The following is a 24,922-nucleotide window of genomic DNA, read 5'->3' on the forward strand; positions in this document are numbered from 1 at the left end:
TCCATTCCTGATGTCAGATTCTGCATCTGACAACTCCTCTCTCACACCATAGAATACTCAGAGGAATCAGAAGGGCCTCTGTTTCACAAGGGCACAATACACATTTGAACTACATAAAAGAAAGCTTTAAGTACAGATACTTAATAGCATTCAAAAATAGAAGAAAAATCTCTTACTTCACTTTTATTTAAATGCTTAATGAATAAAGATTTTGCAATGAAAGCTCTCTAAGTCCAAATGTAATTCTTCAACAACCTGGTTAATTCCTAAATGCAAATCTAAAATCAATGACTTGTAAACATATAAATCATAAGTCACAGGATGCTACTATTAATATTATAACTGCATAACATCAGAAATTCAATTAATATACATTAAGCACAAGAAAGACTGCCACTGTAGAAAGTTGGGGGGGTTGCTGGGGTTTTGTTGCTTGGAGTTGTTATCTTTTTATTTACCTCAAAATTCTCACTGACTTCTTGCATCATTTTCAATTTGGTTTCATCAGCTGAAAATGGAAATTCAAGCAAAAAAATGTGAGTGTAAAACAAGGTCATGAAGGAAAACACCAGGCTCATTGATTGAAGAAGCAATCAGATCTTATCAGTTTAGCAATCACTGCCCACTTATAAGACACACAGCTCTCTCAAACAACCACCACACGTCTGCACACACACACTCACCTTACTCACTTTGGCTCATGCAAGTGCTTCTCATCATTTTGCTTCTTCAAAAATCAAAACTCAAACAAATTTCAAAGTGAATTTGACAGACTTCACTGTCTCATTTATCAACTGTCTGAAAAAGTCTGCAACACTTGTGAAACAAACTACTGAAGATCTGCAATTTTCAATAAGAAAAATGTCTTACGTGTATTGACATCTGTAAGAGCAGCCACAAACTGAAGGTATTTTTTCATCAAAGTGGTTTGGTCCACCACCGTAGGCCCTTGTGCTGAAACAAATGCCATCTTGGAGGAGGAAAGATCAGCTTTCAGTACATAAAATCAAGATCAATACACCTACAAAAGAATACAGAAGTATTTGTTAGTTTATATAGCTTGTTAACAGCAGCTATTCCATCACCTACATCCATTCTTCTGACACACTGAAGAAGACACCTTTTCCAAAAACCACAAGTGGAACATTTACTTAGGCTTACAAATACAACACCAAGCATGTACAGCACTCACTGTGACAGGTCTGGGCTAACAGATAAAAAGGTTATTGAGCTCTTCACAGCACAAGCATTCACGTGTTTTGCCCGGTTGTCTCTCCCAGCAGCAGGCTCCAGGCTCAGGGATGCTCCCGACACGGCACACCTGTCACCCTGCCTTCCTACCCAGCCACATCCCAAACTTACAGCGACCCTGGGACACACCCCTGGGACACACCCCTGCGGGACTCACTGTCCTGCCGCCACAGGCTGCCTGTCTCGCTAGTAAAGAAGCCTAAAATCACATCTACCTTGAGAGACCGGCGACCTCCCTCCTCCCCTGGGGGCTTCCCATCCGTTTTGCTCCCGGCCAGGTCCGGCCGGGACCCGGCGCCCCTCACCTTCCCCGCCGCACCGCTGCTCGCCCGGGTCGCTCCCCGCTGCCAGGGCGCCATCACGCCGAGCCCATCTCCGCCCTGCGAACACGGGCACCGTGAGCGGCCGCAGCGGCGCTTCCCCCTCCGTCCCTCAGCCCTCCCGGTGCCGTGCTCGGCCCCAGGCCTCCGGCGGGGCTCCGACCGCTCCCTCCTGCCCGCGGCGCGCCGGTCCCGCCTCTCCCCGCCCCGCTTCACCGCGCCCAGGCCCGGGCCGCAGCGGGCACCGCCACCGCGCTCCTCACCCCGCGGCTCCCCGGAACCGCCCGCCCGCGGCCCCCCGGCTCCTTCCTTTGTTGCTCCCGGAGGCCGCCGGCAGCGCATGGGCGCGACGGAAGCGCCCGAGCTCAGTTCCGGCCGCCTCCTCCCGGTGCCTCCTCCTCCCGGTGCCGCCTCCCGCGCCTCTCCCCGGGCGGAGGCGGGCGCGCAGCTCCGCGGTACCGCCCGCTCCCTTCGCCGGCCCCGCGACCCTCGCACAGCTCCGCCCTGGCCCGCCCCGCGATGCCAGCGGCCGCTGCCTGAGGCGAGCCCCGCCTGTCCGCGCGTCCCCGGAGGCTCCGCTGATGCCGCGGCCGCCGGTAACAGCGGGCGAGGAGTTACCGGGGCAGGGGCGGCCGTGGCCGGTGCCTCCGGCCAGCGCAAGGCCCACCCCGGCCCGCCGGTGCCCCGGGGGAGCGAAGCGCGCCGGGAGACTGATCCGCCGCAAGAAACAGAACGGCGGCCAGGAGTGAGAAAGGGCTTCGAATGCTGAGTTTAAGAAAATATAAAAAATAAAAGTAAACTAATTAAAACCATAATATACAAAACGAAACAGGAAAAAAACCAAATAAAACGACAAAAAAGGAACACCAGAAAAACACATTCCGGCGCTTTTGCTCTCGCTTCTCGCCAGCAGCGCACCCGTTACAGGCCGTTCGGAGCCCCGCGGGACCGCTAACAGCAGCCGAGCTGCCCACGGCAGAGGCATCCCCGTACTTCATACGTGCTTGCCGCAACCAAAGCGCAGCGCAAACCCCTTCCCAAACGCTCCGGGGTGTCCCCATGCCCTCGGCAGACGCGAGGCATTTGTGGTTTTTATTGACTATTTGTTTAAGCCGCCGGCGGCTCTGCAGCCCGGCCGCGCTGGCAGCGCGATCCCGCAGGAACTGCCCCCGGGAGAGGCGGGCTGGGCGCTGCCGAGGGAGGGGGAGCGGCCCGGGGGCGCGGACACAGGAGCCGCAGCGCCGGGGTGGCAGCGCGGCCGGACCCGCTCCCGGTTCGAGAGCCGGCCCCAGACCCGGCCCCCGCAGCCCTCAGCATGCTGCTCTGCACGCTGCTCCTGCTGCTGCAGCTCGGCCACGGTCGCGCCCCGGCCGCAGGTAAGGGGCCGCCGGTCTGCGCTGGCATCGCCACCGGGGAGCGGGCGAAGGGTGCGGGGGCGAGGGCTCAGACCTCAAGAGTGAGCTGCATCATGCGTGGGGGTGGTTTCCTCCCCGAGCCTGAGAGATGTGACAAGGGATGGAAGCAGCTCTCTCTGAGTACGCTCCCATCACCCCAGACTTTATTCTCAGGCGCTGCGATCTTGGTGCCTGCAGTGAAGATGGGGCAGCCAGGGCTCTGCTTTGCACTTCCAACCCAAAAGCTGCGCTTCTGCTTCCTCCGCTGACCCCGCGCCGCGGGTCACAAGGCACCTGGGCAGCTGCTGTCCCTCGCTGTGAGACTCACAGAGCTCCATTCTGCAGAGAGAGGTCGGAAAGGCAGGAGAAATCCCTGAATTGGATAGAGTGTCTTGCTGTGCCGGTCACTCCCTGGGTGACCTTGGGTTAGCCACTGAACCTCCAGCTGCTGCAGCTGTTGGGCCGGTATGGCCCTGATTTGTAAAGCACTGATAACCTCCAAGGAGAAGTGCTAGATAAGCATGAGGTAGTCGGCTATTTTTTTCCTGAATTCTGCTGAAACCAAGTGGAGCATAGCCTGAATCTTCTAGAGACATGAAACCTCCCTCTGCTAGGTTTCATCAAATCACAAGCATTTCTCTTTTAACTCAAAAAACTAAACTCGCGGCCATCTCTTGTGCTGTGAAATGAGAACAGTAGTGTTACAGTTCATTCCTCACAGTTCTGCCTCCAGAATTGCTCAGTACCTGTGATCTGTAAAATAAAATGCAAGCACAAACGCTGTCTCTTTCATCCCATCCCAAGCTGATGGGTGCAGAAAAGCCAGCACAGGAGTTGATTGTCCCCAGTGCTCCCTTCGTATTAGAGGTCATGGGTGAGTGAAAAACACCGTTTCTAAAGGTCTAAGATTCAGGTTCCTGATTCAGTCTGGTGGCTTCTGAGAGAGAGGATAAGGAAAGGCACCTGCATTAGAGCCCTCCAGCTCTTTTGCTCTGCCCAGCCCTGCTGATGAGAGGAGAACCAGGCATGGCTCTGATACAAGGAAGGGAACATGCTCCATGTTGGAGGCAAGCAACCAGATCCCGTTCCCAGCTCTGTCCCAATTCACACCTATTTTGCATTTCCTATTGTTTTGGGGCTTGGGGGTTGATTTTGTTGTTTAACACATGCACATCCTTTAATGCTTCTGCATTGTTATTTTTGGAAAAGTTAATGTATCCTTTCCACAAAACTCAACACTGCCTATTGCAGTAGTTGCAAGATCTGAGGTAAGCAATTTGAGTCAGCATGGCAGAGAAGATACTGGTGAGTCATTCTGAGCAGCAGAGCTGGTTCAATATAACAGCCCCTGCACCTTTCATGCTTTGATATTTCGTGGGATCATAGCATGGTTTGGGTTGGAAGGGATCTTTAAAGGTCATCTAGTTCAACCCCCTGCTACAAGCAGGGACATCTTCAACTAGATCTGGTAACTCAGAGCCCAATCCAACCTGACCTTGAATGTTTATACCGGGCAACTCGTGCCAGTGTTTCACCACCCTCATTGTGAAACATCACCTCCCTCAACCTGCTGGCTGATTTTTATCTCAGCCTCATATCTTCCTTGGGTGCACATTGTTGGCTCAAGTCCAAATTTTTGTCCACCAGTACCCTCAAGTCTTTCTCTATCCCTTCGTCCCCCAGCCTGTACTGAATACCAGAGGTTGCCCCAATCCAGACGTAGCACCTTGCACTCAGCCTTGTTCAACCCCATGAGACTCCCATGGGCCCACATTCTGAGCTTGTCCATGTCCCTCTGGACATCAACTGATCTGCCACTAGAGCATGGTACAACTTGCATTTACCTTGGGATTTTTGGTCCTTCCCTAGAAAAGGAAATTTAAGATGGACCATAGCACAGAAAATGCTTTTACTGAGTTTTTTAATGTTTATGAGGAAAGTCAGAGAAACTTTTCAACAGAGCTGGCAAAGGAATCTAGTGAATGAAATCTCACCTGAGTTTGAAAGTTCACATTTTTTAGGACAGAAATTAGAACTGAGCCTCTTCCAATAGCTGGAAGTCTAGTGATCATGTTAGATCATTAGTGACAATGAACCTACAGCCAGCACCCAGCTCTAGGTTTAAAACCTCATCAAAGCTTTTGTGATGTTCTAGATTGAAGCTGTCTTCTCCTATGAATTTTCTAGGACCCAGTCTGACATGTTGCTTACTGCTATTCATTTGAACTCATATACACATGCAACAGTTTCTGTTCCAGACATTTAAAGTAAAAAATTATGGTGACAAAGTCTTTGCTTGGATGAGTGTCATTGTGAGTCATATAACTAGAGCTGACTAGTTAAGATGTATAAATAAATAAATGAAATTTAAAATGCCATACAACAAGGTTTAGTTTACTCCTTTTCTTCTGATTTCCACAGAGTTGTATAGTCTGGAAATAACCAACAATAGTCCCATCACAACGGGAGCTCAAGCTACTGTTCAGGCCAGGCTAAGAATGAAGAACGAAAATGTCACATCAAACCCGTATCACTTCAACTGGGTTTATGCTCCTCTGATTCTGATAGAGAAATCCGAGCAGAGGTTTAGCTCTGTAATTAATGTGACTGGTGAATTTCCTGGCACTTTCCCTGTGTCTGTCTGGGTGACTCACAAAAACTGTTGGTTGTGTCGGCCGGTTGCAAGAAACATCACGGTGCTTCAGATTACAGGTAAAATAGGTGAAATTGCTTTACAGCCTGTACCTCTACAGGAACTCAGTATAGACGCCCTCACCAGCATCAGGAAGAAAGCCAGTGTACATATGGCTCCTGACAAAGAGCTTGATTTGTAGCCCTGTGGATGAAGGTGGATTTGAGTGGCATGGTGCAATTATAGTACCATTAAAGCCACGCTCCAGCCTCTCTATATCCAGGAAGAAAGTGTGATGCTGCCTGTGTTTTCCTGCCCTGTCACTTAGAAAAACTAAACTAGAAACCAGATGCTTCAGCAGCTGCAGTTCACACATCAGCATGGGTCAGTGATGCCCAAACCCCTAGAACAATGCTGCTTCTACTGCCTCCCAGCATTTCTAGACCTGAAGTTAGGATGACCATCAGCAGTGACCATCTGCTGTTTTTCCCTGTTGCATGACACAGCAAATCTTAGGCCATCAGCACAGCAGAGCATTACATTTTCTTTTAAAGCTCTGTCCAAGTGTACTGAAATTGGATGTGAAGTCATGGCTGCATTTCTAAATGTTGCTAAGTGCAATTTCAGTTTTCTGGGAATATTCATAACCATAAATACGCTTCTTTTTTTAACAAATTAACCACTGGTGTGCTATTGTTAACTTAATCTCTGATACAAGGATTGACAGCCCCATTCCAACAGTAAGAGCAACTATTATTTGTGCATCACCAAGAAAACTGTTAACCAAGTTTAATGAATTGTTAACAGGATAAAAGTCTGTTACTGGTAATCAATAGCCCATTAATTTTATAACAAGCTTATAAGTGTCTCATCATAATACCTCTTTATTCATAAGTTAGAGAAGATTTTTTAGATCAGTCCTTGTCACTCACCATCTGACATAGAACCTCTCACAGACAAAAACATTCCCCCTGTTCTGTATTCACAATGTATAGCACATCTGTTATTCACAGTAGTCCAATCTTAATTTCTGTAGAAATAGCTAAAACTAAGAGGGGAAAAACGACCTTTAAAAAACCCACAAAACAAGCAAAAAACACCATCCCAAACATGATGAATATGTGTACTGGCCTGATTCTGAATCTAGATACTTGCTATTAGTACCGGTTATTTTTAAATCAATAGTAAAAGTTTCTATTGAGCTCAATCAGTCCAGGATTATTTCTCTTAGTTCTATTGGATGTTTTATCATGACCCATTGTATAACCCTAAATAAATATTTTAATTTCACTGCCTCATTCGCACACGTGACAACGCTGAGTAATACATACAAAATACACTTTAACCACTTGGACTAGGACACAGAAAGATTTACCCAGTTCATCTGAAAGAATGTTTTGATACATACACAGAGCATGCTGTGGAAGCATGCTGTCATTCTCCTGTCATATATGCCATCATATATGTTGTCAGTCTTCTTCCTCCTTTTTATTCTGCAGAATTTATCACAGGGAACCTCACCATTGCCCAGATAGAAGACAGCAGAGTTACCACACATGGTTCTAGTTCCTCCACGGACACAGTGACCCGGATTTCTTTCTCTCTTCATGACCCAAGTCATTACTTCAAGTCAGCATCATTTGTCTACAACTGGGATTTTGGAGATGGGTAGGTATGCTTACTTTGTTTGCTTTAATGAGTATTCAAGATGGCTCTGATTCAGATGTTCTTATTGAGAAAAATCCCAATTAAATCAGACTATTAGCTAGCAGTCTGCCTGCTATAAAAGTTGTTTTCATAATTTACTGACTATTCCTATTCAATTTTGTGAATTCTTTTAGCATTATCTTTAGTTTCTTTAACTAAAAATGCAGCAGTTTACTCTGGATCTTGTACTAATTGTAGTTCTATAGGTAATACCACAGACATAAATCCTCATTTATATGGACGTAAAGTAGAATTACAATCACCACCACTGGAACGTTGTCTGTAAAGAAAATATATTAGAGCTTGCCCCTATTTAAACCAGAAATATGCAAGCACTTGGTAAATGGCAATTTTGATTCTGTATCTTTTCCTGTTGCACACAGAGTTTACCACATTACCAAGGAACCCTTTGTCTACTGCAACTGCTCCTCCAAGGGGAACCGCACAGTGCATCTGAAGGCTGTAGCTGAATGGGAGCAAACTGGAAGCATCATACACGAAAGAGAAACTATGCAGAAAACTGGTGATTTTACCACAGCTCTGGAGCTCTTGGGTAATTATCAAGTATTTTGCACCTTCAGTGCAGAACTAGCCACTTATGTACAGATACAATTTAGTATGTACAGATACAATCTAGCTTTGACATTGTGACACAACTTCAACATTGTTTCACGTGCAATGACTGGGCAACATTCAGTGAAGTGTTTCCATTGCACAATTGACTTCGTGCTCTTCTAGGGCAGAAAAAAAGGGGAAAAAGAGAAAATCTTCAGTTTCTTTTTAATCTACAGACAATTTTACTGTCTTTTGTAAAAGCTTCACACACAATTCAAACAATAAAGTATTTATGGTAACTTACGGTGGAATTGCTTGTTCAATTCACAGCAGCTATCCCTGAACAATAAATTAGTTAAATCAAGCATTAGGAATGTCTTACTGATTTGATCAGCTTCAGGAGTAAATAAACACAGAATTAAAAATGTAAAGAACTAATAAAGTTGATTATACATACTAAAAAGCAATCAGACTAAAAGTCAGGAAGCTTACAACATCTTTAGTAGTAGGTTTCCTTTTGGGATGTGAGACAAATACTATTATTTGTGTGACTGATGAAGCTCAAATATGCAAGTCTGTGGAAACAAACCCTCACTGGGAAACCAGTGAGACTCAAGTTTGTGTGTGGAGGGTGATATGCTGGCTTTTCATCTCTTCTCAGATGCTGTTAAAAGTATTAACGTAGTGGGCTCCAGAGAGACTCACGTAATGGAAAACTTGAATTTATCTCTTCATATCAATGGCACGTAAGTAACAGACACAATTTCTTTCCCCCCAAAATTGTCTCTTTAAGTGTTTTCCCCCAGTGTTTCCTAAAAATAGTCAGTTGAACCCCACAGAATAATTATTTTTAAAAACCAAAACCACCTCCTTCCCCCCAAAAAATACTGTTGAATATTGCATCTTCCTGACTCGAAATGCCATGAGCTCTAAGAGCCTGAAAGATTCTGCATCTTTACAGAAGAGTAGAATCCTCCTATGTAAAGCAAATGTTTTTTTTTTAGTCTTTGTAATGGGAATATTAAAAGAAAAGTAGCCAGAGAAATAGTGGGGGAAAAAATACATCTGAAAACTTCTTTCTGAACTTTCCTCCTTCACCAATTTCCCTGCTATTAAATTGAAATGCATTCTAAGTCCTGTTGCATAGCAGCAAAGTTTGACTGGCATAGGGGATCAATAGGTTTGGGGAGTGATTCTGGCAAAGTCTAGATTGCCACAAGATGAATAAGACATAGAAGCTCCATGCAGCAAGGATCATGGAAAAACAGGAGAGTTGTGAGCACCTCAATCCTAGCACAAGCTCTCTCAAGTTGCAGCATTAGAACACTTTGGAGTTTTGGAGGGAGCAGCACCCAAACAGAGTCATTTACCAAAGGCATAAACAGTCCCAACAGACAAAGCAGCACAGTTTGCATTCAGAAAGTGAAAGGCACATTGGCAGGAATGAGAACTGGAGATGTCATCCCAGTAAATGTGAACAGCCAAACCTGAGATCACTAAGAGCAGGCTTGGTGACCTCCTAGTCACAGGACTGGCGCTGATGCAAGAGGAGTTTAAGATAGAGACGCAGTGACAAAGAGATGGCTTATCAAAAACAAAGCTAGAAAATGAGCTAAACACATAAACGTAATTCTTTTTTGCAGCAAGGAATGTTGTAAAGAGATAAGAAACAAAATACTAATAAAATAGGGTAAAGAAAAGCTCTGTCTGCTGTCAGAATCAAAGTCTATAGTGCATAAGGTGAGTTCAAGCGGGATCAGTTGAAACAGGGATCTGGAAAGGTAAATAGAAGGCTTCAATTAGACGTGGTGAGAAGCCACATGGCCATGAAGTGGGTTGCACTAAATTGCTTGATAGCAAATAAAACCCCTTTTGTTAATGTAAGCGAATGCTGTGATCCTTGAAATTTACTTACATTTTCCAGCTATTAGTCCTTTGTGCAGAGCCCATATTCTTTCCAGTTTCATTGGCAGGGTTTTTTAATTAAAAGTCTTGGGTGTGCTTCAGTGGTAAAGACAGTGATTTCTGTGTGGGAAGGACAAAGAAAAAAATACCTTCCCTTGGAAGTGCAGGAAAAAAGATTCCTTTTATCTTTATTGGAGAGTTTATAGAAGGAGTTTTCTACACACAGTGGCCTGCTGATGACCCTTGCAGGTATTCAGCTCTCAGCTGAAAGACCTGCCTTTATAGAAGCATCACAAAGAACTTTTTCATTTGGCATATATTATAAACCGAACAACAGTGCAGTTGATTATTTCTTTATTCGTATTTAAATTAACTTCATTCATTTCAAAATTATTCTGCTATTTTAGCCAAGATCTTCGTGGAATTTTTTGCAGTTTTCACCTTTTTTAATTTTACCTTTTTGCTCTTGTCGTTTCAGGCCACCACTGGCATTATGCTGGCTTATAAAATCCGAATGCATTCCACTAGAAGGTGACAAATGCCATCTGGTGGAGATCAGCGGCTCCTGCTACAACCTCAGCCACACCTTCAGGGACGCGGGGCAGTATTGCCTCAGTGTCAGGGTGGAGAACGGCGTGACGATGCTGCAGACGTACCACGGGATCAAAGTGCGGCCAGCAGGTGAGGGGCAGGGAGGCTGAGCAGCACAGAGAGTCCCAAACAGGTTAGGGACAAACGTGGATTAACCAGCCTGCAGATGAGGTTCCAAGAATGTGGTGTAGATCCCTAAAAGGAGAGGAATAAAAAGGGAAATGAGAATTTATAATGTGCCTGTTGTAATTGCTCTGAGCTTCTTGTGTTCTGCTGAACCTTTAGTCCCAAGAGTGTCTTGAAGCTACCAAGTGCACAGAGAAGGCTGTATTACTTTTAAATGAAATATTTTTCAGTTTAAGTAGTCCAGCTTTTGTAGTTAGAGAGGATAACTAGGAAAACATATGCATCTGTAACACTACCCTATTTAAGCAGTCTCAATTCTTTTTGCTTAGTTTAGTTATGGATTTTTGAGGGTAGATTTTTCTAGCCTCCATTCCATTATGAGTCTCTGTCCCTCCTGCTGGTGACACCAGCTGGCTCCCCCATGCATGGTCACACATGCCCCTCTTGGGTCCTTAAACCATCTGGGAGAGTGGTTAGGTGGCCAAGTGAAGAGGACAGGGCACAGCCAGGCTGTGACACAGACTGGTCACACCATATCACTGTGAGTCAGCTGTGTACAGACAGGCCAGCACTCCAGAAGGCACTGGTGTGCACTCAGGGCTGGATCCTCTGCTGGAGGCTCCTGGCTGCTGTGGAGGTGAGAGTCCTTCCTGTCCTCTTGGGGTACCACAAACACCCCAGAAAGTCAGCTAACATATGTAACCGGGTGGAGGTTTTTGGGCTCTTCAAGAGAAAAGAGGGCATAAAGGGAAGGACATTTACAAACCCCTCTCCCACTCCTGAGATTTCAGAAAAACCTGGAGCGATCAGGGCTGAAAAGTTTATTCCTTCTTACACACATTCCTTCTTTTTTTCTAAAAATACTCCTAAAATTTCTTGTTTCCTTGTCACTGTTGCCTTTTTCTGGGGCATTGTGTTACTCCAGGAATGTGTCCTTGTGCTTTTTCCTAGGAATCCACCCAGCTTTCTTTGTCCTGCTCTGCACTGCTCTGGTTTCAGTGATGCTGGTACTGGTGCTGTACACAGCTTTTCGAAGTAACACCCAACAAAAAGATCTCGTGGAGGTATTCAGTTACTCTTACTTTGATCTGGGATAGTAATTAGGTAGCTTTCAGCCATGAAAGGTATCTGATATGAAAGGTTCTTTAATCTCCAGACAAACAGAGTGGGAGGGAGAATTCCCCTGGTAAGTGTGATCTGTTCCACCAAAAAACCCAAGTGGTGTAGGCAAATGGAGAAACAGCCATGCCTCTGGTTTGTTGCAGAGAACTCTAAATTGCCAGAATAATAATGGGGACTTTGTTAATATTCCCAACCAGATGCTTGCATTGAAGTATCCATTCCAGAGGATCTACCTTAGAGTAGTTACATGAAAGAAAGCAAGCAGACAGTGCAAGAGGGTACAGGATAATAAAAAAGCAGGGGTATGTTACCTAAAGCAGCTCTGAATTGTTACCTACCCCTTGTTTGTGGCCTTCATCTCCCCAGCTCCCTCCATCTCTAATATACTTTCACTTGCTACAAAAGGTGTTTGCAATAAGCATGAGTTCTTAAATCAAAAGTAGCTTTTGTGGTACTTTGGAAAGTACCTAATGCCCTTTACACTGTGCCACAATATAAATTATATACCTCTAGAGACATTGCCTATAAGCCATGTGCACAGCAGCTATAAATCAGAAGTCTATTTGAAGTCAGTGACTGAGTGAAAATGGTTGAGGACCAAGTGCCATTTGTAGCCCAGTGTGTTCTTGCTGAACTTGAGCCAGTGGAACTGAACTAAAAATTATCTTTCTGATGTTCCTTTTCCAGGTAGCTGACTTTGACTTTTCTCCACTGTCTGATGAACACCGGTCCAATCATTCCAAGTCAGGCTGTGGCCCACTGTGTTGCAGATCGTGTTTTCTTCAACCATCAAAAGAAGCTGCCTGGGAGAGTCATGAACTTCTACATTCACTTTACAAGCCAGTCAAAATGTACACGCTGTGAAGAACACATTTGCACTTTGGTTGCACTAACTGTCTAACTTTCTCACTTAGGCTAAGTCAAAAGCCTGGTGCTGCATGAATGGTTTGGTTTTGCCAATGCAATGAGGTTCACCACTTTAAGTCCAGCACTTGACTACTTCATTCCCTGAACTTAAAAAGAGCAAGAAACACAGTAAAAGCAGCTTTGTATTTTTAACTTACACAGATGTGTACATTTACAGCTGTAAATGCAGCATTTTATTATGAAAGATTGTTTTATGTGCAGGTTTGCTAAATTCACTACCTCTTGTAATTTCTCTGTTCTTTCTGTTGTCTGTTTCAAAGAAAAAAAATGCGTAAGACAAACATACCTCTTTTCCTATGTACAACAATATTACTGGAAATGGAAGTCACTCAAAATACTGTTGAATGTGTATTTCTTCTATCAAGGAACTGATGTGTCCTGGTTGAAAACAGAGGAGGTGTTTCCAATGAACCAGACTACCTAGATATGTTGTCCTTTTCCTGTCTTAAAAGACTCCTTTTTAAGCTAATGGACTTCTGTCAGACTGTAGTGGTGGTGACATTCTCACCTGCTAGCAGTATTTTGGTCCTGCAGAAACCTCCATGTGTCCACCACTATCTAAAATAGAACACCACTCTAATCTGTGTAAGTAGCTTTTTTTAGGCTATTCATGCTTCTTTTTTATCACATGTTGCTTCCCAATTAGCCATCAAAGGTCCTCTTCCAAAAAATGCAACAAGCAGTAGCTCAAAGCTGTTCAGCAAAACATATTTAATTTAAATTCCTAATCAATGTTCTAGGTTGTATAAACTCCATGCCTGTTGCAGACTATCATCTACTATCAGCTTCCTGCTCAGCCAGGCTTTGCCCACTGGCATTTCAGAGTACCCTGAAGGCTTTTAAACAGAAGTGCCTTTGTATCAATTTCTTTTTTAAAATGTGACACACCCTCCCCACCTCTGCTTAAAGCATATGGGTATTCTGGGCTTGGGATTTTTCATAGTTTCTCAAATGATTGGAAGATAATTGTCTGAATGTGAGGGGATTTACCATGAGGTTTTTGGGGTACTCACCTCACATGTTCAAATTATTTGCTTCCCCAGAGGAGCCCAGAGCTTCAATTCTTCTGTGAAAGAAATTACATGGCCCTTAATTAACTTCATACATTTGAAATAGAATAGGATCATGTAAGATATCAAATCCTACAAACCCAAGTTTTTGTACGAAGAGAACTTCTTTCAGCTTTAATTCCAAAGAGAAATGGTATTTCTAGGCAAGCTTGTTGATTAAGAGTGGTGTTCTTTCCATTCTTTCTCTGTGCTCTGGTATCAAACTCTTATCTCCAGCCATATTCAGTTACTAAGAATGTGCCTCTCTTTAGCAAAGACGCTACTGTGCCTGAGAGCACCAGTTTTGTTGTTTATTCCTGAGATCCCAGCCCCCTGAGCCACTGCCAAAGGCAGTGACTTGTTCTGGGATGTCAGTGTGGTTTGTAAATGGCTACATGGTCCTTGGACATGAGAAAAAGAGATTTCTGATATGCAAAATGCAGCTCAGAGTGATAGAGTCCCAAGACAAACTGCACAGGGGTTTCTGCAGCCAGAATTTAGTTTGGGCTTCTTTTATTAAATTTGTGAAAGATATGTGGCCCTTGCAGTTGTAATACACTTAAAGACAACCCATTCACATGTTAATGGATGTGTAAAAAGCCCTTTCTTCTCCATATTGTACTGCTAGCAAAGACAGTATCTGTGAGAGCAGACTCAGCTAGACATGTGAAACTGGCATCTTTTGGGTTCAAAACAGATCATACAAAAGGAATAAGACTTATGCTTGGCTCCTTTTGAATTAATACCCAGGTGATCCAAAGGGTATCTATCACAGGGTGTTAGGCCATGAACTTTGCTGTTTTGGGTTTTTGCATTAGTGTTCTCCTCCATATGTCCAAGCCAAGATACAACTGATCATGCCAAACCTAGCAAAGTAGATATCAACCCCTGTCAAAAAGTGGGACATGGAGTTAGAAATGCAAAAGACAGGCCTAAGAAAATCCCTAATTTCCTATTGAGAAAAACAGAGCAAATGTCCTTCAGAAGAATATTGAATACTCTTACTCTCTGCCTAGAGTGAAGAAAGGATGGCAAAGGAATCAAATAATTCAGGAGGGTAGAAAAGATAAAGTTCTGCAAAGTAGAAAGGCAACACTATCAAATACTGGAAGAACACTTCTTCAAGAGCAGAAAAGAATAGAGGTTAGAAAGAAAGACATCTCTGGCAAAACAAAAAAAAATAGCAGTGGAGAAAGTACACTTAAATGGGTATGTCAAGAAGCAAATTAACCAAGAAAATTTAAACAGCCTTAGCAAATTGAAATATAAGTATGAGAAATATTCACATGAATATATTCTTGAATCCTATATGAAACTGCTTCCTGAACAAAAGACTGATCTGTGGGTTTGATAAATGCATCTGAAATTGAAGACAAAAGGTAATTGAGCAGTTCAGGATATAGCAATGAGATTAGTGGGACGTAGCAAGGATCAGTAGGAGGATTCATTTTGTTAACCTTAGAAATCAATGACCTGCAAAAAGGAATGTTCAGCAAAACCATCAAACTTACTGACTCAAAACAACAGTCCAGTGAGTACAAAGCCAAAGAGCCATTAAATTCAGGTGATAAGCAAGAGTGTAGGCAGATAAAAAGTGTATGCAATGAGAACTTTTTACAAGGAAATGCATTTGAGCACAGAAAAGTTCTGGAAATGCACAGTAGAAAAACACACAGTAAAGCAAAAGAACTTCTGTAATTTGCAATTACTCTATAATTTGTCATATAAACAATGGTGTTGGTTTGTGCAGTAATTGTGGGGACAAACCAGTCTTTTATCTTAAAAGCAGAGCATAAGGCTCTGTGGCTGAATGGGTCAAGGCTGAATTTTGTCTTTCATCTCTGGAAAGGAGATTACACAGCCCAAGCTGTGACTACACTTTGAAGGCATGAGGCCTCTATTGCATTTGCTGGGTACTGTAGGAACAGAAGTTTTCTCAGCAAAACGAAGGTGAAGAACTTCACATTTAAATGCTCAGCTTTATTATTAGATAATCAGTCAACACTTCACCTTGATTTTTGTGCCAGTTTCCGTGGAAACTGAAATGCCATCCTGCAGCTGTCACAAAATTGTTTAGATCCTGCAGATCTCAGCTTTGACAGCACACCGTGCACTACAAATGTGGATTTTTAAATTGCAGTCACAAAAGCGGGGAGTGCAGAAGTTCCTAAAACTTCTTTCAGAGCTGGGTATACTCATCTCCAGCAGGTGTAATTCCTACAGCAGTGTGCACAAAGAGAGCAGTCACAGCAGATGATGGAATCACGAAATCATAGCATGGCCTGGGTTGAAAGGGAGATTAAAGATCATTTTGTTCCACATCCCTACCATGGTTGCACTAGACCAACCTGGCCTTGAGCATTTCCAGGGATGGGGCATCTACAGCTCAGTGTGTCCTGTGTCAGGGCCTCAACACCCTCACAGTAAACAATTTTTTCTGGTGTCTAAATTTAACCTCCTCTCTGTCAGTTTGAAGCCATTCTGCCTCGTCCTGTCACTACATGTTCTTGTAGAAAGTCTCTCTCCACCTTTCTTGTCATCTCCCTTCAGATAAGAGAATCAGGTCACTCTAAATCTTTCCCTTTTCCAGGCTGAATAATTCCAGTTCTCTCAGCCTTTCCTCATAGCAGAGTTGCTCCATTCCTCTGATCACAGTGGTGATCTCCTCTGGACTCATCCAACAGCTCCATGTCCGTCCTGTGCTGTGGTCCTGGGCCCCCAGGGCTGGGCCAGCTCTCAGGTGGGGTCTCACCTGAGTAGGACAGGGGCAGAATCCCCAGCCTCTATCCGGTGTTTTATAAAATTCTGCAGTTGTACAACTGTCACAACTACAGGAGCTAATCATTCTAGAGCACTAGGGAAAGACAAGCCCAGCCAAAAAACTTTCTAATGCATTTGCTCACAGCAGTCTTGGGAGGCAGGAAAGTGATATTATCACAGTTTATAGGAGGCAGAAGGGAGCCATGCAGAGATAGGGAGCTTGCTCGAGCAGAGGCAGCTGCAAATACCTGCATAAAATTCGAGATTAAAAAGATTATGACCATCTACCAAATCCTTCTCTTAGAAATTACATAACTTTCCTAATTTTTAATTAACAGTTTAAATTAATTTAAAGTAATTGTTTTATTTAATAATAACCAGTGCATTGATTATAAGCAATGTGTTATATCACTTTTAGCCAAAATTTAGCATGAGCAGGTTTTTAGGGAATACACCTTGGGAAAATTACAGAAACTTAAAGTTTTGCTAAGCCAGCTTCGATATGCTTCAATGAGCAAGGCCTGGGAGAGAGTGATGTACTGTTGAAATTGGATACAAGAAGTGAAGAATTTATGGACTACAAACATGTTTTTCAGGAACCAGAAGGTAAAGAAGAAGATAACAGAGACTCATTATATTTGTGTTGGAAAATCCCCGCTGGAGGAAAAAAGATGCTAAAAAGACTAAAAATATAAATTAGCAGGAACAGTGAGAAATCCATAAGCAAGAGAGTTCAGAATACTAATTAATGAATGAACTGTGTGATTTAGAATCAGTGAACATTAATCTCTTTGTTTGCTAAAAATATACAAACAGGTGAAGAAGTTTTGTACGAGCATCTTGTGTGGAGGCCGGAAAATTTTGTCGGGCACACAGACACACCCCCCCCCCCTCTCGAGCAAGAGTAAAGAACACCTTACTCGCTAGCACTGAAGGGTGTGTCAGAGGGTTTATCTGTCCCGGAGGGTTTAGAAAGGCGCTGTTAAAGGTTTAAGGGCTGCTCGAGGTTGATTTCCCCGCAGGGCTCGGGGCATCCCTGCGGCCCGCGGGGCGAGCGCGGCTCCGGGCCCAGGCCGGGCCCCGCGGCGCACGCGCCGGCCGGCAGGGGGCGCCCGCCGCGAGGGGATCGCCCTCAGCCGCCTCAGCGCCATGGCCGCGCCGAGGGACGGGACGGGGAACGGGATGGGGAACGGACGGGATGAGGGATGGGACGAGAGACGGGATGAATGAATGGACGGGATGAGGGAGGGGGGACGGGATGAGGGAATGGACGGGATGAGGGATGGGACGAGAGACGGGATGGGCTGAGGGGCGGCTGCCGTCCCGAAAAGCAGCGGCGAGGGTGCAGCGGCGCCCAGTGCAGCCCTGAGACCACAGTCGGGGTCATCACCGCCCTGAATGTTGGGGTCATCACTGTGCCAAAATGCCGTACAGCACAAGCCTTGTGTCCCACACTGGGAGGGGATGGATGGATGGATGGATGGATGGATGGATGGATGGATGGATGGATGGATGGATGGACAGGCTGAGTATGTTGAGCATTCCTCAGAGAGAGTTTTCTCTACTTTATTCAGCAGACCTGAATGCTCCATCCCACTCTCCCTTAGTGGGACACACTGCATGATTTGGAACTGGAGGGACAAAGTCCATCCTGTGAGCAGCAGCAGATTCACTCTCCATGAAGGAGAGAAGCTGTGAATTCTAGAACCACTTACATTGGACACAAGGTCATTGAGTCCAATCCCCAGCACCTCCAAGGCCACCACATCCCCAGGTGCCACATTCACACATCTTTTAAAACCCTCCAGGGACAGGGACTCCCCTGCCTTCCTGGGCAGCCTGTTCCAGTGCTTGACAACCTTCTGGTGAAGAAATTTTCCCTAATATCCAATCAAAACCTTCTTTGGTGCAACTTGTGGCCATTTCCTCTTGTCCCATGACTTTTTAAGTTGGAGAAGTCGTGATGTCAGTGAGTTTCGAACTACAATGACTTAAATTAAGGAAAACAAAGAAAGCATCCCACAGAATTAAACACAGCTGATTATAAACTTTTATGGAAATCACCTTAAGGTGCCCATGACTTCAGTGGAAGGTCTCAGAAACAGGGTAGCAGAAGAAGGAACAAACAGGCACGTTCTGGTTTAATAACTCAATAAGATTCGTCCTTTGTGGTAATATAAATTAGGACTTTGTCATTTAAGGAATCTTTTCAGACATAATTAAGATACAAAATGAGAATAGACCACAGCAATAAAAGTTCTCTTATCTGATCAAAAGCATGCACTTAATAGCAAAAAAAAAATTAATATTATGCCATAGGTTTTTAATGTCTTTTCAGTCGCCTGTCCTTAATCTATTCTTCTGTCATTATATGCAAAGCACTTATAATATTTTGAATAAAATCAAAAAGGAAAAAATAATCTACAAATCCAAATGCACTTGCTAATTAAATAGCAATGCCCTTACTTCCATTCAGGCAATCTCGATAAATTACAGTCTTCCCATACTAATTAACTTCAAGTTTAATGGATTTCTCTCACCACCGCAAGCTATGTAACAAAACACAACATGCTCAACTTTATAAAAACAAGTCAATATTGAAACTGGTCGCTTGATTCTGCTCCAGCAGAGCACTCAAACACGTGTGTAAGTGCAAACACAGGAGGAACAGCTCCTTGGGGTGCTGGAAGGTGCCCGATGGAAAGGTGAGTGGCCTCGCTTCAGCACAAGGGCCCAGTGCTCAGGACCACACTGTACATGTGCAGTGAGCTCCTGCACCTGCAGGGCTCAGGTCTAATGCAAAAATGCACTTTTTAGCCACTATCAGATTTTTTCACCCTCAATGAATTCACTTGCAATGGATCCAGAGTATTTTTTTGGGTCACGGGGGACTGGTTTATGATAGACAGCGTGGCCTGTTCTCTGCCATCCCAGGCAAGTGCCCCATGCAGAAACACTGCAGCCACAAAAGTAGATAGAGTTGCTCTTCTGAGCTGAACCCCATCAACACAAAAGAGTTCCTGGGAGGCTCTATATTTACATGTTAGAGTGGTTTTCTGCATTTAGTCAGACCATTAAAGTAAGATATTTCTGTTACTGAATTATCTGCTTATTGGGGAGTTCATAAAGATTACCAGAAAGTAAATTTGAGTTAAAACATTGGGAAAACATGACAGCAGTCACTCAAGACAGTACCAGAAAACGAGTTCCAGCCCCTGATCCTGGGGAAAAGAGATGGGTCAATATAGTCTCCCTGAGCTGCCAGGGAAACACTTGGAGGGAAACCGCTTGAGTTTTGAATCTGAAATTACTTCAGGTAGCTCTTCTTGTGGAATTTTGACTTCTTAGAGTGATTTTTTCCCCCTTTAATGGCAGTAGGATATTAATGCTCTATCCTGTCAAAGAACTGCAAGATTCCACTTATGGATAAAATTATTCATACTCAGTAAATGAGTGTTTCGTATCACAGGTCCACCTCCACAGCAGTAGTGAGGCATCCATTTCCCATAAATACCTCAGATAGGACCTGCATTCTGAGGGATCCCTGAGACCAGTCCAGACCACACTGCTCGGATGAGGAGGGGGGGAACTTTCACAGCAAGTTGATTTGCAAATAGCCATTATTTTATTCAGGTACTGTTATCTTTTCTATTTTGTTCTTTCCTTCTCTTTGGCTTATTAATAAGTAGTGGGGGAAACCTGCTTGCCGACAGGAAGACACAGTGTAATTAAAGGTAAAGTATTCTATTTAATTCTGTAGGAACAACATCAATTTTCCTAATACAGTATGTGAAATGTGAGAAATCAGGTAAGCAGTGCATACATTTTTTATTAACATAAGGATCCTGAACTATTACTAATGAAGTAGAGAAAGAAAAGACAGGAATCTCAGTAGGAAAATACCATCCATTAAATGTCTCCCTGGGGATCAAATGACACTTACAATTGAAAGACATTAACTACCTCCTACATTTCAATTGGTTAGCAGCAGGATGCCTATTTGTAGAGATTTGTGCTGCCTGTTAGTGTTAGATGCCACATTAATATTTTCTGACCTTTGCAGTAGATATTGCCCTTTTTTTCCACAGACCAGCAGCCTGATTTTACCTTTTAAAACCGTTGATCCTGTTAAAGAATGAGCACAAGAGCAACTCTGTGAGTGTGCAGGGGCCTGCTGAAGCCAGTCGACCTGCTGAACATGTTCTAAATATTTTCTGATACAAGTTACCCTTTACAAGAAGACTTCCAGGGCTCTTTTTGTAAAAACATACCTGCCTTTTACTAAATGCCTATCACCAAAGATCAAAAGGCTTTTGAAATATTTCCCCTAAGAAAAGCAAAAAATAAGAACTTAGAAATTCATTCATTTCAAAACTGATTAATCAAAGGCAGCTCTTTGATCAGTAAAGGAAATCCTCGGTTCCAAAACAATGAGCACTTTAATAGGAAGTGATTGCACCTCTCTGGGTGTGTTGTCCTTGAGGCATGTGTTGGGCTCTCATGGGTGTCACCACCAGGACACCAAGGCACATCAACTTTTCATTTTTGTACCACCTGAAAACTCAACACCTCCTTCCCATGCCTCCATATCTGTTGCCTCCATTTAGCTTCACAGTATGTGGTAATGTTTGCATTAGAGCTCCTGTGGTTTTATTTACATATATATATGTATGTGTATATAAATACACACATCCAGGCGTATACATGTCCTCCTGCAGTATCTACTGCCATTCAAATGAGAAATGAGCAGTGATTTCTTCCTACAGTGGATTTTATGTGACTCCTATTAAAAAAAAAAAGGTAAAAACAAAACTGTAGTCACAAATAGAAAGAGATTAATGTCATGGTCTGAGAGGAGAGATTACAGATCCCACATCCGCAGATGTTTGTAGCTTCTGACAGTCCTGTGATTTAAGGAGCTATTCTCCTATGTCACTGCAGGACAGGCAAACGTCTGCCACAAATAATCATCCAGAGATTCTACCTTTACAGCTTATTTTTGATCAAATGGATCCTGTTCAATACTTGCCATGCCCATTGCAGAGGTGGTCACAGTTCAGTGACAGGTGAACTGAAACTGCCCTCCAGAGTACTGAACTCTTCAGGACAGAAGGGACAATGAGGACACTTAATGGCCACACTAAATCATCAGGAATTCACCCTTTGCATGCTGCTCATTAGGAGCTACTACAAGATGATGAATTGCCAGTGACTTTGGGGAGAGTCACGGAGCAATAGGAAAGTAGTGGATATATGGTTGTAATTAACAGCCACCATTCTGCTGGTTTTCACACCACAGACAGAACACAGATGTGCACATTATGGAAAAGTGAAATAATTCCTGGGGACTGACTGTCATGTAAGGTAAAACAACTCCCACAGTAAGCTTTTAAATTAAAAAAGAAGAAGAAGAAACAAAATTCTGCAGTACAAGGACATTACAAAGGGACTTTCTGTCCAGAAAGAGATGTAAGGAGGCATTGCATCCTTCAGGGAAATATCAAAGTGAAGCTAAAAGCATTATGAGGCAATTCTACCACTTTGGATTTTTCCGGGTAACATCTGTACTTCTGTAAAACATTCATACTCTTGAGAGTCAACGATAATCAAGGCCTGTGTACAACATAACATGGAGTTTTCAGAAAAGGCGAGTGGGTGCCATCGTTCACTGGCAGTGACACAGCAACCTAATCACCCCCTGGAAGGGACAACGCCAATGCTCAGCGAGAGGGGTGTGAATTCACAGCTCATCTGCTCCTCGGCACTCGTTTTTCAGGTAGATACTCCTCCATGCTAAGTTCTGCTGGCACCTGTCCCTGCACTGGATCTGTCACATTGAGTAGCCCATGGGAGCATTCCCTAATTCACATCAGCAATCCCTTGGGACCAGCTCACATCCACCACATGGCCCGTTTGTGCCAGCTCTGCTGATGTTCTGCCAGCAAAGAGGAAGGAGCAGCATCCTCTGGCACAGGAGCACTGAGGAACACCTGCATCTGTATCATCTTCTGTCTGCTCAGCTGAACCTGCAGACAGGCATCTGTCCAGGGCCTTGCTGCACCTTCTGAGTGAAGTCAACTGCTTCACACAGAGGAATTCAGGGCGTTAGCTGATGTGCTCTCAGTTCACACCCTGGTCTACTTGCTATTAATTGTTTACAAGAGCTTTGAGTCAACTTTTCTGTTTTCTTCCCTCTCTTGCTAGAACAGCAAATCTACTATCAGTAATTCAGGCAATAGTATCTCCTGGATAAAATGAGCATACAGATGTGCCCCTGCAAACCCCAGATGAATGGCCACTCTTCTGCTGTTTATTACAGTAACACATTGCAGTGTTTGAGCCAGCAGAGATACTTGAAAGAAAACAGAGCAGAGCAGGCCTATTAGACTCAGTCAATAAATGCAGGTTTGTCATTTTACAGAGCTTAATCTCTTGTTATGTCCCAGACTCTTTGGGAGACTTGAAATACCAAATCCCAGGCTAATATATGTAGGTCTGACTCCCCAGTGGTCAGCTCTGGTTTACATCACCTGCAAGCCTAAAAAATATTCAATCCCAAATGTTCAACTCTTAGAAGATCACAGAGGGTAATTCAGGTTGGAGGGCAGCCCAGGAAATCTCCATGTGCAACCTGCTGCTCAAAGCAGTGCCAGCCTGGGGTCAGACCAGGTGGCTCAGAGCTTTGTCCAGTCGGGTCCTAAAAGCTTCCAAGAATAAAAACTTCACAGCCCTTCTGGCAGCCTGCTCTACTGCTCGAGCGTCATCCTGGGGAAAACAGTTTTCCTTACACTCACTATGAATCTCTCTTGTGCAGTTTATGTCTGCCATCTCTGATCCTTCCACCAATTTCAGTGAAGAGTCTGGCTCTGCCTTTTGGAGCCCTTACCGTTACAGGCCTTTTCTTCCCAGATTAAGGGTTTGTATTGATCATTATTAAATTTTGTATGACTCCTGCTGGTCTTTCAGCTGTCAAGGTCCCTCTGAATAGCTGGTCAGCCCTCAAGCTACAGACAGATAGCACCTGTAAATTGGTGTCACCTGAAAACTTGACAAAAGCATGCTCCATCCCCTTCTCCAGGTCACTGGTAAAGGACAGATCCTCGGACAGATGCTGGAGTACTGCACTTGTTATATGCCTATGAATGTGCCTGGGATCAACGAGCTAAGTTATCTGGTTCTTTGAGTTCTCTGTCCATCTGTTGATTTCTCAGTCCATCCAGAATGTAATGTCCCACACTACAACAGAGGATGGCCTAGGAGGCTGATGAAAGCCTTACTGAAGTCAAGGTAAATGACAGGCAGGCTCCTCACCCACCCACAAATGTTCTTGGTTCATCACTGAAGGTAATCGGGTCAGGCAGGCCTGTTTCCTCAATCTGTGCTGACTGCTCCTGACCACCTTCTCCTCCTTGTGTCCACAAATGTGTCCCAGGAAGAATAGTTAAGTGATGCACAGACAGTGGAAAATACACATATCACTGGAAATTCCCGTTAAACACCAACCATGGCTTGGCTGGTGCCAGAGAGAGCCCTTTCCTAGTTGAGCAGGACCTACCAGCTAATACAGCTAAGCCATAAGGTGTGATGGAGCACTTCCATCAGAAAATCACACTTGGAAATACTTCACAATTAACATTAAAAACTCTGTATACTGTTTTAGGCAATGAGTGTATTTAATCAACTGCTTTGAGAAGAGACATACAAAATAATTTTTTTAAAATCTTCTTTCTACCCTAGAAATTGCTATTTCTTACACAACATCTCAAGTTTTAATGTATACTGCGGCTGGTTCATAGTACTGTATAATTTTTAAAACAGATGGGGCTTGTTTAGTTCCAAAGCTCTTGGGTATGCTGGTTTTAAATACAAATCTGGAAAATTTCCACCTAATTTGTGCTGCAAATTTAGCCTGATTTCACAGCAGCTGGATACATTTCCCTGACTCATGTACTCTCTGAACACGGCCTGTACCTGCATATGCACATTGATCTTCAAGACAGATACAGAACCATGGAATGCAAATGTTTTCTCAGTGTACATGTGGGACAACATTACTACTTTCATGAGATTTTACTTGGGTTTCTAAGGCAGGCATGGCATTAAGGATTCACATTCACTCCTTTATCTATGCAGCACATAGCACACTTGTGAAGCTGTTGTAGAATTTTCTGAGAATTTACTTTCTTATTTTAAACAAGACAATTTTTTACATTCCTTTAACATTATAACCAAGTGCCTTTGTACCATCTGTCGAATTACTCACATAGAGCCATAAAAACCTTCTAAGATAATCTAATATACTTTTTATATGCTGGTGAGTGCCATAATTTAAAATATTTCTAATTCAGATATGATAAGGCTACGAATCAGTGCTCAGTATCAGAGGACAAATAAGTATTTTCTCTTTCCAATGATATACAGCACTGCAACATTTCAAAAAATACAACATAAAAGTTACCAACCCAGCACTGAATCTTACAAGTCATGAAGTTTTGGAGCATGACACTGCATTGTTCAGATGTGAGAAAGCCTGCAGAGCCAAAGCCACAACAGTTTAAATGTGATATATTTTTTAGCCTAGAA

General features: G+C 43.7%; 2 protein-coding genes and 1 long non-coding RNA gene across 3 annotated transcripts in view; 1 reads left to right on the plus strand and 2 right to left on the minus strand.

Moving 5' to 3' along the window:
* TRRAP (transformation/transcription domain associated protein) overlaps positions 1-1,646 on the minus strand; it is a 74,819-nt gene extending 73,173 nt beyond the window's left edge. The window contains exons 1-3 of the mRNA XM_014869738.2: positions 1,557-1,646; positions 871-1,021; positions 459-508 (exon numbers count right to left, since the gene is read on the minus strand). Of these exons, the coding sequence (XP_014725224.1) occupies positions 459-508; positions 871-970 (150 nt within the window). The 5' untranslated portion in view covers positions 971-1,021; positions 1,557-1,646. The remainder of the gene's footprint in view (positions 1-458; positions 509-870; positions 1,022-1,556) is intronic.
* Positions 1,647-2,797: 1,151 nt separating this feature from the next.
* Positions 2,798-12,868, plus strand: TMEM130 (transmembrane protein 130). Its single transcript, XM_014894350.2, has 8 exons — positions 2,798-2,947; positions 5,387-5,677; positions 7,097-7,265; positions 7,688-7,857; positions 8,521-8,605; positions 10,243-10,445; positions 11,433-11,545; positions 12,291-12,868. Exons 1-8 carry the CDS (start codon positions 2,887-2,889, stop codon positions 12,465-12,467), a joined length of 1,269 nt encoding a protein of 422 aa, XP_014749836.2. The 5' UTR covers positions 2,798-2,886; the 3' UTR covers positions 12,468-12,868.
* LOC148221893 (uncharacterized) overlaps positions 7,774-24,922 on the minus strand; it is a 66,184-nt gene continuing 49,035 nt past the window's right edge. The window contains exons 2-4 of the long non-coding RNA XR_015807214.1: positions 13,544-13,596; positions 10,221-10,550; positions 7,774-9,884 (exon numbers count right to left, since the gene is read on the minus strand). This is a non-coding gene — a long non-coding RNA (uncharacterized LOC148221893). The remainder of the gene's footprint in view (positions 9,885-10,220; positions 10,551-13,543; positions 13,597-24,922) is intronic.

Source organism: Sturnus vulgaris, chromosome 16, assembly GCF_052056855.1.
Source record: "Sturnus vulgaris isolate bStuVul1 chromosome 16, bStuVul1.hap1, whole genome shotgun sequence".
NCBI lineage: Eukaryota > Metazoa > Chordata > Aves > Passeriformes > Sturnidae > Sturnus > Sturnus vulgaris.

Bases quoted from the DNA above. Each gene is read 5' to 3' on its own strand.
- TMEM130 (XM_014894350.2), top strand. From the start codon at position 2,887: ATGCTGCTCTGCACGCTGCTCCTGCTGCTGCAGCTCGGCCACGGTCGC. The intron at 7,266-7,687 runs GTAGGTATGCTT...TGTTGCACACAG, and splicing joins AACTGGGATTTTGGAGATGG to AGTTTACCACATTACCAAGG. The intron at 8,606-10,242 runs GTAAGTAACAGA...TTGTCGTTTCAG, and splicing joins TCTCTTCATATCAATGGCAC to GCCACCACTGGCATTATGCT.